The sequence below is a fragment of the Coregonus lavaretus genome (assembly GCF_964263955.1).
Source record: "Coregonus lavaretus genome assembly, contig: SUPER_35_unloc_2, whole genome shotgun sequence".
Lineage (NCBI taxonomy): Eukaryota > Metazoa > Chordata > Actinopteri > Salmoniformes > Salmonidae > Coregonus > Coregonus lavaretus.
The window spans coordinates 706803-726581 of record NW_028167180.1 but is presented as its reverse complement, the minus strand read 5'-3'; the positions used below and the strand labels follow the sequence as shown (position 1 = coordinate 726581).

The following is a 19779-nucleotide window of genomic DNA, read 5'->3' as shown; positions in this document are numbered from 1 at the left end:
GTTGGTTATCTCCCAAACTTGAGTCTTTTAGACTATCTTCTTTGTATGTGTCCCACACAATATTGATTCTATTGCATTTGGCTAATTACTGCAATATTCGCCAAATGTGGAAACTTTGTGGGTAGGCAAGGAATGGAAAATGACAGCTCCGTCAATGGCGTTTCCTTTATTTGGGCAGTTACCTGTAGATAACATTATTGTTTATTTGCTTAGAGTTTGTATTTTATAGACAAAAAATATTAGTCTAAGAAGCAATGCCAGACTGAAAATGTAGCTTTAGTAGCTGTTCTGTAAGATCACACTTCTCTCTACAGTAACAACATTTTATTTTTCATCCAACAGAGACCGTGATTGCTCTAGTTGGAAAGACTGTACCTGGGAAAAGCTTGACAGCACTCCAAAACCAAAACATGACTGGTGAGTATTTAGTCTCCAAGACAGAGATAAATTAGTGAATTTTGTTATGGGTTTTCACAAAATAATGTTTTATTAAATTAATACATTTTCCTAAAATGATTGAAACTTCATTTATAGATAATGTCATTGTTAATATGCTTACAGTTAATATTCTATAGACCATCAATGTTTAATAAGTAATGTGAGACTGATCATATTCAGTAGCTGTTCTGTAAGATGACCAAACAAAAGACATCAGACTTCTTTCTTCAGTAACAACATTTCCTTCTTCTCCAACAGAACAAAATAAAGAGGTCCGGATTGTTCTGGTTGGGAGGATTGGATCTGGGAAGAGCGCAACAGGAAACGCCATCCTGGGGAGAAAAGCTTTTGATTCCAAACTGTCCTGTATTTCTGTGACATCATCAAGTAAAAAGAAAAGAGGAAATGTGGGAGGTCAAAGCGTCGCTGTTATCGACACACCAGGCTTGTTTGACACCAAGTTAACTCAGGAGGAAGCACAGAGAGAGATCTCACAGTGCCTGCTTTTCTCTGCTCCCGGTCCCCATGTGTTCCTGGTTGTGCTCAAGCTGGGAGGATTCACTGAAGAGCAGCAGGAAATTGTGAAGATGATTCTGTCACGGTTCAGACAGACGACCAGAGGACCACAATTGCGTCACACCAGAAAGTTTATTAAACTTAAGGGAAAAGGGAAGTAGGGAGTGAATGAAGGCTCCAGGGGTAACAGGGATCCCGTCCAATGTGCTGGGTCTGTGCCCCCCCCAGTGGCAGCGATGCGTCCTATGAAGCCGGTGGTGGGTGGTCCAGAAGTCCTGGGGGGGGGGGAGACACAGACACAACAGGGCGGAATGAAACAAGGCAGCAGTACAGTTCAAGGGAAATCCAAAATACGTAGTAGCAAGGCAGAAGGCTGGTCAGAGTTACCGGGATTGAAGAGTAGTCAGGAGTCGTAATGGCAGAAGCAGGTCTGGATCTCCTGGGGCAGACGAGTATCCAAAAATCAGGCAGGTCCGGGGTCACAAAACCAGGGTGAGCCAGAAGCGCGAGCAAACAGGTTCCGGGTGTGAGCTTTGCAGACGATCTGACACCGGAGAGCTGAAAGACAGGGCCTTAAATACTGGGAGAGGTAGTGGGTAATGCAGCGCAGCTGGCAGAGTAATTAGAGCAGAGCAGAGCAGGGACAGGTGGAGCTAGTTAGGCTGAGTAGAGAGAGTGGTGAGCAGAGTGGAAGAAAATAAGGTGGTAACCCGGTGGAGTGAGAGGCTCATGACAGAACCCCCCCCCCAAGGGACGGCCCCAGAAGTCCCAAGAGCAACACCACGCCGGGCGGGAGGAGGGGAGCCGGAGGAGGGCTAGAACTCCTCCGAACGGTCCGAGTGAACGTCCTCATCCTCGGAGGAAGCCGGAGGGCCGTGGTCGGGAGATGGGACAGGTCCCGAGACAGGATCAGGCACAGGACAGGAAGCCGAGCGGGCAGGACGGTTAGGGACCCCTCTGGGGCGGCCCCTACGGATTGCAGGTTGATCAGGATGCTGTTGGTGGAAAGCGGTGATGAGAGTCCTATCCACAATCCGACTAGCTGGCACCCAGGTCCTTTCCTCAGGTCCATAGCCCTCCCAGTCAATGAGGTACTGGAGACCCCTACCCCTCCGTCTGGACCGAAGCAGGCGGCGGACGGTGTAAACCAGACCACCATCGACGAGCCGTGGAGGAGGAGGACAAGGCGCAGCAGGGACCAGCGGACTCTCATGGATGGGCTTAATCTTAGACACATGGAAAGTGGGGTGCACCCTCAGGGAATTAGGCAGTTGGAGCCGGACAGCAGTTGGGCTAATCACTCTTATGATAGGGAATGGGCCAATGAACCGAGGTGCCAGCTTCTGCGACTCCACCCTGAGTGGCAGGTTCTTCGATGACAACCACACCCTTTGACCAACATGGTAGGTGGGAGCAGGAATTCTCCGACGGTTGGCCCCGGTAGTGTAGCTGGCAACGGATCTGAGGAGTGTGGCTCGGGCTTGTGACCAGGTGCGGCGACATCGACGGGCAAAAGCAAGTGCAGATGGGCAAGTAACCTCCTCTTCCTGGCTGGCAAATAGAGGAGGCTGGTATCCATAAACACATTGGAAAGGGGACATACCGATGGCAGAGCAGGTCAGAGAATTGTGTGCGTACTCCACCCATGTCAATTGCTGCGACCAGGAGTGGGGGTTGCGTGAAGTCATGCATCGCAGTGCCTTCTCGAGCTCCTGATTAGCCCGCTCTGACTGCCCATTGGATTGGGGATGGAATCCGGAAGTCAGACTGACTGTGGCTCCCAGCAGGTGACAGAACTCCTTCCAAAAAGCGGAGGAGAATTGTGGACCACGGTCAGAAACTACATCCTTTGGCAGTCCGTGGATCCGGAAGACGTGTTCCAGGACCACCTGGGCGGTCTCCTTGGCGGTTGGGAGCTTGGGGAGGGGAATGAAGTGTGCCATCTTGCTGAAACGGTCAACTATGGTGAGAATGACGGTCATGCCACTTGAAGGGGGCAGCCCCGTGACAAAGTCAAGGGCGATGTGAGACCAGGGACGTCTGGGCACAGGCAGGGGCTGCAGCAATCCGGCTGGGGGCTGGCAGGACGACTTGTGTTGGTTGCAGATGGGGCAGGCTTGGACGAATTCCCGTACATCCTTCCTCAGAGAGGGCCACCAGAACCTCTGGGCGAGCAGGTTGTAAGTGCGGGTGGAGCCAGGGTGACAAGCTAGGCGGGAGTCATGTCCCCACTGAACGACCTGGGACCTCAGGTCTTCGGGGACAAAAAGGCGGTCAGCTGGGCAAGTGCTGGGACCTGGCTGGTTACGGAGAGCCTCCAGCACCTGTTCCTCAACAGCCCAGGTCAGAGCTGCAACGATGCAGGGACTTGGCAGAATCGACACAGGGTCCTTGGAGGGGGTGTCATCCTTCTGGAATTGACGGGAGAGGGCGTCTGGCTTGGTGTTGCGTGATCCAGGCCGGTATGACAGAGTGAAATTAAACCTGGTGAAGAACAGGGCCCAGCGGGACTGCCTGGAGTTCAACCGTTTGGCCGTGCGGATGTACTCCAAGTTCTTATGATCGGTCCAAACGAGAAATGGAATGGTGGACCCCTCCAGCCAGTGACGCCACTCCTCCAAGGCAAGCTTCACAGCCAGCAGCTCACGGTTCCCTATGTCGTAATTGCACTCAGAGGGGGACAACCGACGTGAGAAAAAGGCACAGGGATGGAGCTTCCTATCCTCCGCAGCCCACTGAGAAATCACAGCACCAACTCCCACATCCGAGGCGTCCACCTCCACAATGAATTGCCGGTCCACATCAGGCATCTGGAGGATGGGAGCGGAGGTGAACCTCACCTTGAGGGTACTGAAGGCTTTGTCGGCTGCTGGGGTCCAGGTGAAGGGTTGCTTGGTGCTGGTTAGAGCAGTGAGAGGGGCAGCAACGGTACTGTAGTTCCGGATAAACTTTCTATAGAAGTTAGCAAACCCCAGAAACTGTTGCAGCTTCTTTCTGTTCTCCGGAACTGGCCATGAAGTGACTGCTGATACTTTGGCAGGATCCATTTGGATACTTCCCTCTGCCACTATGTACCCCAGGAAGGCCACTGTCTTGACGTGAAACTCACATTTCTCTGCCTTGGCGTAGAGGGAATTCTCCAGAAGACGATGAAGGACTTGCTGGACATGGCGGGTGTGTTCAGACAGGTTTCTGGAGTAGATTAAGATGTCATCCAGGTAAACGAAGACAAACTTGTTTAACATGTCCCGCAGTACATCATTCACTAGAGCCTGGAACACAGCAGGAGCATTGGTGAGGCCAAAAGGCATAACCAGATACTCGTAGTGGCCTGTTGGTGTATTGAATGCGGTTTTCCATTCATCTCCCTCCCGGATCCGCACTAGGTGGTAAGCGTTTCTGAGATCCAACTTGGTAAAAACAGTGGCTCCCTGGAGCAACTCAAAAGCAGAGGTGAGCAGAGGCAGAGGGTAACGGTTTTTCACTGTGATGTCGTTGAGTCCCCTGTAGTCGATGCAGGGGCGAAGAGATCCGTCCTTCTTCCCCACAAAGAAGAAGCCAGCACCAGCAGGAGATGAAGATGAACGGATTAATCCTGCGGACAGAGAGCCATTGATGTAGTCCTCCATGGACTTTCTTTCAGGAGCAGACAACGAATAAAGACGACCCTTTGGAGGGGCTGTTCCAGGGAGGAGGTCGATGGCACAGTCGTACGGTCGGTGAGGGGGCAGAGATGTGGCTCTTGCTTTGTTAAACACCTCTCTGAGACCATGGTAGCATTCTGGGACATTGGAGAGGTCAGGAGCGGAGTTAGTAGGTACTGGCCGAGGGGGTAGTGCGGCAGCAAGCAGGCAGGTTCGGTGGCAGTCCTCTCCCCACTCCCTGATCACCCCGGTCACCCAGTCGAGCTGAGGGTTGTGCCGGCGGAGCCATGGGTAACCCAGGATGAGGGGTTGGCCTGGAGAGGGGAGCAGGTGAAACTGGATAGTTTCTTGATGGTTTCCGGACAGACCCATCGAGACCGGGGCCGTGACATGAGTGACCGATCCGAGTAAGTGTCCGTCCAGTGCCCGGGCAGGAATAGGAGGTGTCAAACGGAGGTTCTCCAGTCCCAGTTGGCGTGCCAGCTTGATGTCCATTATGTTGGCTTCGGCGCCAGAATCCACCAGAGCAGCCAGGGTGTGAGTTGAGTCAGAGAGGCGGAGGTGAACTTGCAGCAGGGGTTTGCGGTCGGAGGACTGGATGGTCATTGAACTCAACCGGACTCCCCCTATGCCCGGTGAGCTTCGGCCCTTTAAAGGACAGGTTACCACACGATGTCCATCACCTCCACAATAGAGGCAGAGGTTTGAGGTGAAGCGTCGCTGGCGCTCTGCAGGAGTGAGAGAGGCTCGCCCAATCTCCATAGGCTCAGACTGATCAAGCTGACCTGGGTGAGTGGCAGTAGATGACAGGAGCCCAGTCGGATCTCTCCGAATGCCGGTAGTAGGTGGACCTTGGCGCCCCCTCTCACGACGACGGGTCTGTATCCTTCTGTCGATCCTGACAGTTAGTGCGATGGCTTCATCAAGAGTGGAAGGCAGTTCATGGGAGACCAACTCGTCCTTGATATAGTCAGCCAAACTATGGAAGAACGCGTCCACCAACGATGGTGTATTCCAAGAACTTCGTCTAGCCAGGGTTCGGAAGTCGATGGAATGGTCTGCGACTGTACGTCTGCCTTGTCGAATACTGAACAGTTCACGAGACGCCTCTGCGGTTGGTGAATCCAGGTCAAACACCTTCAGCATCTCCTCAGCAAACAGGTCGAAGGTTGCACATGCGGGGGTTTGACGTTCGAACTCTGCTGTTCCCCAGAGTCGAGCTCGGCCCGTCAGGTGAGTGATGGCATACCCAACTTTAGCCCCCTCCGTGGCGAAGGTCCTTGGCTGCAAGGAGAACTGAAGTCGGCAGCTAGTCAGGAATGGCCGGACCTGGGTTGAATCGCCGTTGAACCGCTCGGGGTTTCCAATCTTGGGTTCCGGGGCAGCGGCTGCAATGACCGGGGCAGGTAACTCGGGGGCAGGGCTGGTGGGCAGACTGGCTGGGGTCAGGTTGGTGAGGAGTTGAATGATCATGGCGAGTTGTTGTTGCTGCTGCTGGAACTGCTGCTCATGCTCATCGGTTTCCATGTCGGGGAAAGTGTGCGCTGAGTCCATAATGGTCAGATCGTACTGTCACGGTTCAGACAGACGACCAGAGGACCACAATTGCGTCACACCAGAAAGTTTATTAAACTTAAGGGAAAAGGGAAGTAGGGAGTGAATGAAGGCTCCAGGGGTAACAGGGATCCCGTCCAATGTGCTGGGTCTGTGCCCCCCCCAGTGGCAGCGATGCGTCCTATGAAGCCGGTGGTGGGTGGTCCAGAAGTCCTGGGGGGGGGGGAGACACAGACACAACAGGGCGGAATGAAACAAGGCAGCAGTACAGTTCAAGGGAAATCCAAAATACGTAGTAGCAAGGCAGAAGGCTGGTCAGAGTTACCGGGATTGAAGAGTAGTCAGGAGTCGTAATGGCAGAAGCAGGTCTGGATCTCCTGGGGCAGACGAGTATCCAAAAATCAGGCAGGTCCGGGGTCACAAAACCAGGGTGAGCCAGAAGCGCGAGCAAACAGGTTCCGGGTGTGAGCTTTGCAGACGATCTGACACCGGAGAGCTGAAAGACAGGGCCTTAAATACTGGGAGAGGTAGTGGGTAATGCAGCGCAGCTGGCAGAGTAATTAGAGCAGAGCAGAGCAGGGACAGGTGGAGCTAGTTAGGCTGAGTAGAGAGAGTGGTGAGCAGAGTGGAAGAAAATAAGGTGGTAACCCGGTGGAGTGAGAGGCTCATGACAGATTCAGAAATTATTTGGTGATGAAGCATCGAAATACACCATGGTTGTCTTCTCACATGGAGACCTTCTTGATGATGGAACAATTGAAGACTTCCTGCATGAAAATCCCAAACTGGAAAGTTTCATTGCCAAATGTAATGGGGGATATCATGTCTTAAAAAACAAAGATCAGAATCCCTCCCAGGTCACTGAGCTGCTTGAGAAGATAAACAAGATGGTGAAGATGAATGGAGGAAGCCATTACACCACTGAGATGTTCCAGGAGGTTGAGAGAGCGATTGAAGAGGAGAAGAACAGGATCCTGAGAGAGAATGGAGAGAAGATACACAAAGAGATGGAAGAACTGAAGGCAACGTTTGTAGGAGCGTGTCCAAGAGAAGAACAAGAGAAGCTGAAGATAAAACAGGAAAGAGAAGCTAGAAAGAAAGCTGAGAATTTTAACAATATGAGGGCAGGTGCCACAATCGGAGCGGCTATTGGAGCAGTTGGAGGCCCACTTGGTATAACAGTTGGTGCAGCAGTGGGAGTTACAGTGGGAGCTGCAGTAAATGTATGCAGTACTCAATGAGAGTCCGTAGCTAACAGTGCTGTACATTCTACAAGTCGTTTGACTTTATTATTTCATACTGAAAGCTTCCTCTATATACACCGACTATACCAAAAATTTGGAACACCATCTTAACATTGAGAACTGATATAGAATAAGAGAGTTAAAGTTGACCTTGTCTTTCCAATCAACCTGGACAAGGACCTAAATACATTTTAACTGGAACACTTCAGGGCAGCCAAGCTCTTCAGTCAAGCTAGAGAATACCAGACATTAGGCCTAACTCATATTTCCTCTCACAATTTAAAGGATAAATTAGTGGACATATACTTTAGCCATCACTATTTACAGCATGAACATAAAGATACATCTGGGTACTGCACATTTGAGAGCGCAAATTGTATATTTCCCTGAGTAAAGGTGAAAGTTAAGTGTATTTCTGCCTGTCAGGCTAAAAAGCTATATGCTAATGTAAGATTAATTGACAGTTGCAGTCACAGCTCCCATTGCTGCCTCAGAAGCGTGTTAAATGGAGATTTACTATTTAACCATCCCACTAAAAAATAAAGGTCCACTGAAAATTCCTCCCTGTTTTTGAACCCATTGTTTTTATAAGAACTATCTCCTTAACTGCTTCATTTCAGTAATAACGTCTAACTAGTACAGGGTATAGACAGGAGGAGATATAAGGTATACAAAAGGAACATTGGACAATAGACCGTATTTTGCTGGATAGAACCCCACTGGACTATCTACACTGAACACTTGGAGAAAGACATTTATATGGTCGTCTTACTGTAGAGACAAGTCATGAGATATGAAAGATGGAAAGTATTGTGGTTACCACAAGGCACGTTGACAGGAAGACTGCAGATGTAAATTAGATGTTAGCTAAATCTGTTGCAACCTATCACTTCTCACTTCTGAGACATATGTTTTGTCGTACATTGTCCCTGTTCAAATAAAGTTAATAAATACAAATATTCTGCTGTCATTGTAGCCTACATTAAGAACGATACTTGGGGGGTTTATTGAACAAATATTTAGCTGTTTTTGTTATTATGTTTTAGTGATCACTGGAAAAGGTGGTTGTATTGAGTTACATTCTATCAGGAGTAACCGACTCCTGAAAAAGATGGGAGGAACTCACAAATAAAGTATTACTTAGATGTTTTATTAACATTCACAAGGGACACATTACAGCCATCAAGCATTTGTCAAGCAAATTTCCCTAAGGGACATACTGTAATTAATTACTTCATCCATGTGATAATTCTGTATTGTGTTATTCTTAGGACTTCACAGAACCATGGTTCTCATAATTGAAAGAAAGCCTCATTATCCACTATGCAACACAATAATGCACCACAATCAATTTATTCCCTCATGTTGCATAAACTTGATGCATTACGGACACTTTTTAAGTCAACACAAAAGTGTCTAGAGGGCAGGCAGTTCTAATGCAAAGACCCATTTTCTATGAAATCATGTGACTTAGGCTGCTACACACTCAAAGGCTGCGTTTCAAACTCATAAAAGACACACCCTCGTACACTTACCCTCGCCTTATGCCCTTGGTGGAATCGCCGTCACCATCTTGGACGTCGGTCCAAATGATTAGCCAAACAAGGGAAGTTCGCAACGTAAGCCCCTCAGCCCTAGTTTTTGATCGATTTTGCGAGTGTACAATTATGTTCACTTTGGGGCCTGAAACGCCACCTAATTCAATTCGCTAAGAAAAGTCAGCGGAAACTTAAAACCTCAACGTCAATATGGAGAAGTCAACATTTACAAATGTAAATAAGTCAGAAATGTTGCTACTAATGCACATGATGGCACAAACACGTCTCGTAAAAGTAATGATGTTTGTGTTTGGTTAGCTTTAGGAAATTGTAGAAATAAAACATTTTCCTTCTTCAGAAGTTCCAGCTAGGCAGGCTAACGTTAGTTAGCTAAGTAATTTGCTAGCTATCATACAGTAGGCATATATTAATAATGATATAGTTAATATATAAACACCCACAAGCCGTTGGCTGAAAACACAATGTGGGATGAACGAGTGACGAATTTCCAGGCAAGGGCGGTCTATTTAAAAATCATTCCTTCCTCCCTCGCCCCTTGCAAGTGTATACTCGTCAGACGTCATGATACGTCATCAGAAGTGTCCATTTAATTTGAGGGAGAGTCTTTGAAGTGTTTGGAATGCAACCAAAGAGATGGCAGGGTAACAGAAAGGATAGACCTAAAGGGGAGGTAACATTTCTGCCGAAGAGGAGGGGGTATGGTGTATAAACAGTTATTCCAGCTTCATGTCTCTGTGCTTTCAGTAGTAGTTTTTTTTGCCACCTCCCAAAGATAGCAACTGTGGGCCTTCTATGGTGATATGTGAAATCATGTGACTTAAGCTGCACTTATTATTATTATTATTATATTATTATTATTATATTATTATTATTATTATTATTATTATTATTATTATTATTATTATATTAGTAGAATATAGTTTGTGTTCACACACATTTGGAATTAGAAATTGGTCAATTAACCAATAATCCACTGATTGCTGTAAACAGGCAACAAGATCCTGACCGACATGATCAACATTAACAAAATAGCCATGGCTCAGGTGATTCCCCACACCACCACCACCAAACACACACAACCAGACATTGATTGATTGATAGGAGACAGCTTATGTCAATTACAGAACATTTCTTACCTGCAGCAACACTGGTGGATATTGCTGGAAATACCAGTAAAAGCAGTGCCTCCATTGCCTCTCCAAACAGCAGGGCCCTACCCATATGGCTCTGGTCAGAAGTAGTGCACTTTATAGGTTATAGGGTGTCATTTCAGACACAACCATTCTATTAAGGCTCAGGCTAAAACCCAGATCTAGACACAGGAGGCAGATAGTATGAGTCTCAGAGTTTATTAAAGTTCAAAGGGGCAGGCAAAAGTTAAGTCAAGGCAGGCAAAGGGTCGTAATCCAAATCAGACTCAGGCAGGTAGCTTAGTGGGTAAGCGCGTTGTGCCAGTAACGGAAAGGTCGCTGGTTCTAATCCCTGAGCCGACTAGGTGAAAAATCTGTTGATGTGCCCTTAAGCAAAGCACTTAAGCCTAATTGCTCATGTAAGTCACTCTGGATAAGAGTAATTCGATTAAAATGTAAAATGTACAGGACGGCGGCCAGGATCAGGACAGACAGAAGGATCAGAAATGGGAAGACTAAGAAACAGAAACTAGAGCACAGGAAACACGCTGGTAGGACTTGACAAGACAAACAGAAAACACAGGTATAAATACACAGGGGATAATGAGGGGAGATGGGAGACTCCTGGAGGGGGGTGGAGACAAGCACAAGACAGGTGACTGATGACAGTAATCATTTACAAGGTGAACATTTCCCCTCCCTAGAGGGACAATGTTAGCCAGTGACAGATGAGACATTTTGGGAAATGGTGAAGCCAACCAGAACTTGGAAGGAATGACTGTATGATGCAGCAACAACAGTAGTAATTCTATATGGCATGAACAAATGAGGGGATAGAGGATGGTTGGAAAATACTAACATTTCCCTCATATGAGAGGGTCAAATCAAATGAATGCTGCAATTATACACATCTGGTTGACTTTCTTTTGGAATATGAAGAGTCTTAAGAGCATTCTCTCTTGTTTTAGAGAATGGGTGTTGGGTTTTACCAGAAAGATGCAAAATGTAATTTAAAAAGCAAGACATACTGTATCATTCAATAATGGACCAATGCAATACTGGTGGATTTGGTGAAATTGTAGTTTTGAGGGGGAGATTTTGTGAATTTGTTTAAAAATATATATGTAATCTTATATCAATATAAACATACCAATCTGATGAAGAATCAGTGTGAATATTATTGGTGGCTGTTGTGTGAGTTTCACCAGCACAGTTGTTAACAGCAGAGGATATGAGATTATACTGGTGATATGCATGTAGTTGGCTATAGATGATTATACTGTCACTGTGGTAGGAACCTGATACAACAATACCAGGGGCAGTCAGTCCAAGCATCAATGTCTGCAGTTTTACAGGAGTTCTGATCATAGAGACATGTTACACACACTACATCTGAAGCACATGTACACTGAAACACACTTCCATCTCCAAACAGGACTGAATGATGAAAGTACTCTATATAATAACCACACTTCCATATGTCTTCATATATCTAATGGTTTGACGGTTTCAGTTTTGCCTTGTGGATTAATCTGACAGTGGTGAATAAAACATAGGCTACTTAATGCTTTTAAAATATGTTTTTTTTTGCGCTTTCCCCCTTTTAAAAATATCAAACATGAATATATGTTTAATTCACATTGATTTCATTTTAAAACACTTTACGCTATACCTTTTATAATTTCTAGTGCACAGTGGCCTTTTTGTGCAAACCGAACACACAGTAAGTAAATTATCTAGCTCACAATCAACAAAAAAATTACAGGAAGCCAGTGCGTCATATATTTTATTTAGCAAAAAACTAAATGCAGTACTTTCATAGAAATTATGGTTATTGTTACAACTTTAATGAAGAAAGAAAACATCTCTGTAAAAGTGTACATATTATTAACAAATGAGTATTTGATTATTTGCAAACATTTGTGTGCATTATAAGCATTACAATTTTAAAGAATTCATATTAAAGAATTAAAGTAACATCGATTTGCATTTATAATGGTTAATTCATCAACGTTTTGTCAACGGACTCTACATATTTAACCAAACAAGTTGTTTTCTGCAGGCTTTGTAAGAGAGCCATATGCAATATGCAAAAATCTTAAAATATAAACATTATCACAAAGCACTTGATTTCTCAATGTACTCAATTACTGTATTGTGCAGGTACAAACTTTAGACTGGCAATAGACTAGAGGGTTAACCACATCATTTGAATAACATTTTAAAATGTTACATAGTTCATATTGTTGTCACATTTTACACACTACAGCCAAACATTTTGCAACAGACAATTTAATAAAGGCATGTAAGACATTTTTTATGTATTTTATACAATTAATTAATACAATTCATGTTAATTTAAATGAAATGTTTTAAGTAATGAACGATTAAGAGCAGAGAACTGAAAGGTATAATTCCTAAAGTATTTTTTTGTTTTTGTTTTTGTTTTGGTGTTATGTTTTATGTTCACTTGTTTCATTTTGGAATTCAAATATATGTACAATTTGTTTACCTGAAACAAGGAAATAATACTAATAAAATAATATATATCTAAAAATATATATTATTAACAAACTCTTTTTGGTCTCATCATGATCTATTAATAATAACAGGACGAATGTATTCTAGTATTTCATTACAAATATAGTATTCTATACACATATGTAATCATAGAAAATAATTTATATTAAGTGAGTATTGCATTATTTCTAAACATTATTTCTAAACATGTAAATGCATTAAAACCATTAAAACCTAGTTATAAGTATCATATCAACAATAAATGAGCATAAACATCTATCAGCATTTGTAATGGCTTATTCATGTAGATTTGTATGTACTGTAACCAAATAAATTCATCATACAGTATTCAAAGGACTGTTCATACTTATTCAGACAAGTTGTTTTAGTCTTTGTAAGCAAGTATTATGCAGCTAGCATCTCAGCTAGCAACACCGCTAGCAACACAAGCATCATTTACATCCTTGTCATTGTCTGGTTAGTATTTCAGGTCTTTGAACTGTAATACACTGAGTGTACAAAACATTATGAACAACTTCCTAATATTGAGTTGCACCCACGTTTGCCCTCAGAACAGTCTCAATTCGTCGGGGCATGGACTCTACAAGGTGTCGAAAGCGTTCCACGGGGATGTTGGCCCATGTTGACTCCAGTTCTTCCCACAGTTGTGTCTAGTTGGATGGATGTCCTTTGGGTGGTGGACCATTCTTGATACACACTGGAAACTGTTGAGCATGAAAAACACACTAGCGTTGCAGTTCTTGAAACAAGCCAGTTTGCCTGGCACCTACTACCATACCCCTTGCAAAGGCACTTAAACATTTTGTCTTGCACATTCACCCTCTGAATGGCACACATACACAATCCATGTTTCAATTGTCTCAAGGCTTTAAAATCCTTATTTAACCTCTCTCCTCCCCTTTATCTACACTGATTGAAGTAGATTTAACAATTGACATCAATAAGGGATCATAGCTTCCACCTGGATTCACCTGGTCAATCTATGTCATGGAATGTCATGGAAACATGTTCATGTTTTGTGTACTCAGTGTATATGGAAGTACACTGAACAAAAATATAAACGCAACATGTAAAGTGTTGGTCCCATGTTTCATGAGCTGAAATAAAAGATCCACGAAATGTTACATACGCACAAAAAGCTAATTTCTCTCAAATGTTGTGCACAAATGGGTTTACATCCCTGTTAGTGAGCATTTCTATGGATTTCTGTACTGTAGATATGTGATAGTGCTGGAGTAGGGGCCTGAGGGCACACAGTGTGTTATGAATGTATTGTAATGTTTTTAAAATTGTATGAACTGCCTTAATTTTGCTGGACCCCAGGAAGAGTAGCTGCTGCCTTGGCAGCAGCTAATGGGGATCCATAATAAATACAAATACAAATAAAAATGTCTCCTTTGCCAGAATAACAATATTTATTATCACGGCCGGAGAGGTTCACAAACTCAATCCCAGCTTGATGAAAACTCTGAAAAGGGCGTTCCCTTTCAGTCATTATATACTGCTACACAAACAAGTAATTGTGTATAAGCATGATTTACATTATTCATTATTAATGTTAGTTTCTGCATGTGACTGATGAGGCTTCTTCTCTCAAAGCTGGGACCTTGAAACTGAGATACTCCTTTTGGACCCAGAGTAATGTTCTGTGCGTACTGCCAATTGGTCTGAGGAGGAGGTCATAGTCACCTGCATGAACCAAGATAGAGTGAGAGGAGATGCTGTGTACAATTCAAGGCTATCTCTTCAGAAAATACAATGTTCCCTCACAATCCTTACACAGGTGCACCTTGTGCTGGGCACACTAAAAGGCCATTCTAAAATTCGCAGTTTAGTCTCACAACACAATGCTACAGATGTCTCAAGTTTTGAGGGAGCGTGCAATTGGCAAGCTGACTGCAGGAATGTCCACCAGAGCTGTTGGCAGATAATTTAATGTTAATTTCTCTATCATAAGCCGCTACTAACGTCTTTTTTGAGAAGTTGGCAGTACGTCCGACCGGCCTCACAACCGCAGACCACCGCAAACCACAAACTCTTTCTTGAACTGCATTTTTGGTTAAGGGCTTGTAAGTAAGCATTTCAAGGTAAGGTCTACACCTGTTGAATTCGGCTCATGTGACAAATAAAATGTGATTTCTTTTGATTTCATTAGATAGTTAATCCAGATATTCCTATATTTGCCTCGACTCGGCAGTCTCGTCCAGATCATCATGGCATTTGTAGTTCTTTATGATAGGCACATTAGCAGATAATTAGCATTACATTTTTCGGGGGTAAAAACAGGTGAATATATTGATAAAAGTCACTTTGTCCTAGAGAGATTTACATGGTTATCAAAACTTCACTCCAGGGTAAGCCTACACGAAACAAAGCCCTGATTTCAAGTTTTTCTACAATCTCCTATGGAATTCATTTTGGAAAAATTATTGGAAAAATGTCCCTGTTTGACCGCTAAGGTTTATGTGTATTTTGATACATACTGTGGTACTCTGTAGGATTGAGAAGAAGGAGAGGAGATAGGAGGAGAGGAGATAGGAGTTGATAGGAAAGACAACTTGAGATTGTTTATAGAGCAACCCGGATGTAGATGGTCCATGAATCAGCGTATGCGAAAGTATAGTTGAAGTCGGAAGTTTACATACACCTTAGCCAAATACATTTAAACTCAGTTTTTCACAATTCCTGACATTTAATCCTAGTAAAAATTCCCTGTCTTAGGTCAGTTAGGATCACCACTTTATTTTAAGAATGTGAAATGTCAGAATAATAGTAGAGAGAATGATTTATTTCAGCTTTTCTTTCTTTCATCACATTCCCAGTGGGTCAGAAGTTTACATACACTCAATTAGTATTTGGTAGCATTGCCTTTAAATTGTTTAACTTGGGTCAAACGTTTCGGGTAGCCTTCCACAAGCTTTCCACAATAAGTTGGGTGAATTTTGGCCCATTCCTCCTGACAGAGCTGGTGTAACTGAGTCAGGTTTGTAGGCCTCCTTGCTCGCACACGCTTTTTCAGTTCTGCCCACAAATGTTCTATAGGATTGAGGTCAGGGCTTTGTGATGGCCACTCCAATACCTTGACTTTGTTGTCCTTAAGCCATTTTGCCACCACTTTGGAAGTATGCTTGGGGTCATTGTCCATTTGGAAGACCCATTTGCGACCAAGCTTTAACTTCCTGACTGATTTCTTGAGATGTTGCTTCAATATATCCACATAATTTTCTTTCCTCATGATGCCATCTATTTTGTGAGGTGCACCAGTCCCTCCTGCAGCAAAGCACCCCCACAGCATGATGCTGCCAACTCCGTGCTTCACGGTTGGGATGGTATTCTTCAGCTTGCAAGCGACCCCCTTTTTCCTCCAAACATAACAATGGTCATTATGACCAAACAGTTCTATTTTTGTTTCATCAGACCAGAGGACATTTCTCCAAAAAGTACGATCTTTGTCCCATGTGCAGTTGCAAACCGTAGTCTGGCTTTTTATGGCGGTTTTGGAGCAGTGGCTTCTTCCTTGTTGAGCGGCCTTTCAGGTTATGTCGATATAGGACTCGTTTTACTGTGGATATAAATACTTTTGTACCTGTTTCCTCCAGCATCTTCACAAGGTCCTTTGCTATTGTTCTGGGATTGATTTGCACTTCTCGCACCAAAGTACGCGTCTCCTTCCTGAGCGGTATGATGGCTGCGTGGTCCCATGGTGTTTATACTTGCGTAGTATTGCTTGTACAGATGAACGTAGTACCTTCAGGCGTTTGGAAACTGCTCCCAAGGATGAACCAGACTTGTGGAGGTCTACAATTGTTTTTCTGAGGTCTTGGCTGATTTCTTTTGATTTTCCCATGAAGCAAAGAGGTACTGAGTTTGAAGGTAGGCCTTGAAATACATCCACAGGTACACCTCCAATTGAATCAAATTATGTCAATTAGCCTATCAGAAGCTTCTAAAGCCATGACATTATTTTCTGGAATTTTCCAAGCTGTTTAAAGGCACAGTCAACTTAGTGTATGTAAACATCTGACCTACTGGAATTGTGATACAGTGAATTATAAGTGAAATAATCTGTCTGTAAACAATTGTTGGAAAAATTACTTGTGTTATGCACAAAGTAGATGTCCTAACCTACTTGCCGAAACTATAGTTTGTTAACAAGAAATTTGTGGAGTGGTTGAAAAACGAGTTTTAATGACTCCATCCTAATAGTCTGTAAACTTCCGACTTCAACTGTAAGTAGAATACCTTGTAAACAACGGGCGGACATCTTGGATGCAGTCTGCAGTTCTTATTATACCTCAGTGGTCTCTTCCGACTGCCTGGTAGCCTGCAGCTCTTTCTACTGGCAGCTCTCTGCCAACCTGACCGCTGTGGTGTCAACAGGATGGGCATCGTCCGTGTCACCATGCGCCAGGGCAACGGGACCCTGAACACTTATATGTACTTAAGTATCAAAAATAAAAGTAAAAATATAAACCATTTCAAATTCCATATATTAAGCAAACCAGACGGCACAACGTTCTTGTTTTTCTTTATTGGCGGATAGCCAGGGGCACAATCCAACACTCAGCCATAATTTTCAAAGAAGCATTTGTGTCTAGTGAGTCCGCCAGATCAGAGGCAGTAGATGACCATGGATGTTCTCTTGATAAGTGTGTGAATTGGACCATTTTCCTGTCAAAATGTAACAAATACTTTTGGGTGTGAGGGAAAATGTATGGAGTAAAAAGTACATTATTTTCTTTAGGAATTTAGTGAAGTAAAAGTTGGCAAAAATATAAATAGTAAAGTAAAGTACAGAGACCCCAAAAAACTACTTTTGTTACGTAAGCACTTTACACCACTGGGAATATCAAGAAGCTGATTAAAAAGCATGATCATTACACAGGTGCACCTTGTTCAATATTTGACTGAGGGACCTTAGTCCTTAGTATGTATGGGGGACAGAGGAAGGGGTAGTTATTCAAAAATCATGTCAACTCTTATTATTTCACACAGAGTGAGTCCATATAACTTATTATAACTTATTTGTTCAGCCACATTTTACTTCTGAACTAATAGAGTAAAAACATATGCAATTGCTATATTTCAGTTATTGAATTTCTATTTATTTGTTAATGTGTAGAATTTCTTTTAACATTGACATGAATGAAGTATTTTGTGTAGATCAATTACAAAAATATTACAATTAAATACATTTCAATCCCACTTGGTAACAAAACAAAATGTGAAAAAAGTTAAAGGGGGTGTAGACTTTTTTTTTTTAGGCACTGATATATATATATATATACAGTGCCTATAAAAAATATAAAAATAAACTCAGCAAAAAAAGAAACGTCCCCTTTTCAGGACCCTGTCTTTCAAAGATAATTCATAAAAATCCAAATAACTTCAAAGATCTTCATTGTAAAGGGTTTAAACACTGTTTCCCATGCTTGTTCAATGACCCATAAACAATTAATGAACATACACCTGTGGAACGGTCGTTAAGACACTAACAGCTTACAGATGGTAGGCAATTAAGGTCACAGTTATGAAAACTTAGGACAATAAAGAGGCCTTTCTACTGCCTCTGAAAAACACCAAAAGAAAGATGCCCAGGGTCCCTGCTCATCTGCGTGAATGTGCCTTAGGCATGCTGCAAGGAGGCATGAGGACTGCAGATATTATGAGACGCCTAAGACAGCGCTACAGGGAGACAGGATGGACAGCTGATTGTCCTTGCAGTGGCAGACCACGTGTAACAACACCTGCACAGGATCGGTACATCCGAACATCACACCTGCGGGACAGGTACAGGATGGCAACAACAACTGCCCGAGTTACACCAGGAATGCATAATTCCTCCATCAGTGCTCAGACTGTCCGCAATAGGCTGAGAGAGGCTGGACTGAGGGCTTGTAGGCCTGTTGTAAGGCAGGTCGTCACCAGACATCACCGGCAACAACATCGCCAATGGGCACAAACCCACCGTCGCTGGACCAGACAGGACTGGCAAAAAGTGCTCTTCACTGACGAGTCGCGGTTTTGTCTCACTGGGGTGATGGTCGGATTCGCGTTTATCGTAGAAGGAATGAGTGTTACACCGAGGCCTGTACACTGGAGCGGGATCGATTTGGAGGTGGAGGGTCATTGCAGGCAATCTCAACGCTGTGCGTTACAGGGAAGACATCCTCCTACCTCATATGGTACCCTTCCTGCAGGCTCATCCTGACATGCCCCTCCAGCATGACAATGCCATCAGCCATACTGCACGTTCTGTGCGTGACTTCCTGCAAGACAGGAATGTCCGTGTTCTGCCATGGCCAACGAAGAGCCCGGATCTCAATCCCATTGAGCACGTCTGGGACCAGTTGGATCGGAGGGTGAGGGCTAGGGCCATTCCCCCCAGAAATGTCCGGGAACTTGCAGGTGCCTTGGTGGAAGAGTGGGGTAACATCTCACAGTAAGAACTGGCACATCTGGTGCAGTCCATGAGGAGGAGATGCACTGCAGTACTTAATGCAGCTGGTGGCCACACCAGATACTGACTGTTACTTTTGATTTTGACCCCACCTTTGTTCAGGGACACATTATTCCATTTATGTTAGTCACATGTCTGTGGAACTTGTTCAGTTTATGTCTCAGTTGTTGAATCTTGTTATGCTCATACAAATATTTACACATGTTGAGTTTGCTGAAAATAAACGCAGTTGACAGTGAGAGGACGTTTCTTTTTTTGCTGAGTTGATATAGTTCCTTAAAGAGCAGAGTAGAGAAAGTAACAGGTTGTAATTGAAGAAGATCTAAATACATTTACACAGGCAGCCCTATTCTGATTATTTTGGACATATTTAGAATTTCATGATTTGTGGCACTTCTCTGGCATTTTAGTATTGAGTGAAACTACAATTTGATAGCGTCCATCTCCATTTTCAAAGCCATTCAGCTATTGGCTAGCTGGAGAATCAGAGACATTACCTTTCCTTGCAAACTGTTAGAACTAATTCAATACCTTTTTAATTAGTTCTATGTAAAATAAATCATGTATTGTATATTTCTATCCTGTCATTCTTTTGGTCTGTAAATACTGACCCCTTGACCTCTATTCTATAAAACGTTATGTTTATTAGGTACACCCATCTAGTACCGGGTCACACCCCTCTTTGCCTCCAGA

The 19779-nt window shown here is 43.8% G+C and overlaps 1 protein-coding gene across 1 annotated transcript; it reads left to right on the top strand.

Moving 5' to 3' along the window:
• Positions 1–346: 346 nt before the first annotated feature.
• Positions 347–7393, top strand: LOC311110253 (GTPase IMAP family member 9-like; the record flags this gene model as incomplete). The annotated part of the gene is made up of 3 exons (XM_084188787.1): positions 347–417; positions 697–1028; positions 6827–7393. The coding sequence occupies exons 1-3, from the start codon at positions 411–413 to the stop codon at positions 7391–7393; spliced, it is 906 nt and encodes a 301-aa protein (XP_084044913.1). The 5' UTR covers positions 347–410.
• Between the last annotated feature and the right edge of the window lie 12386 nt (positions 7394–19779).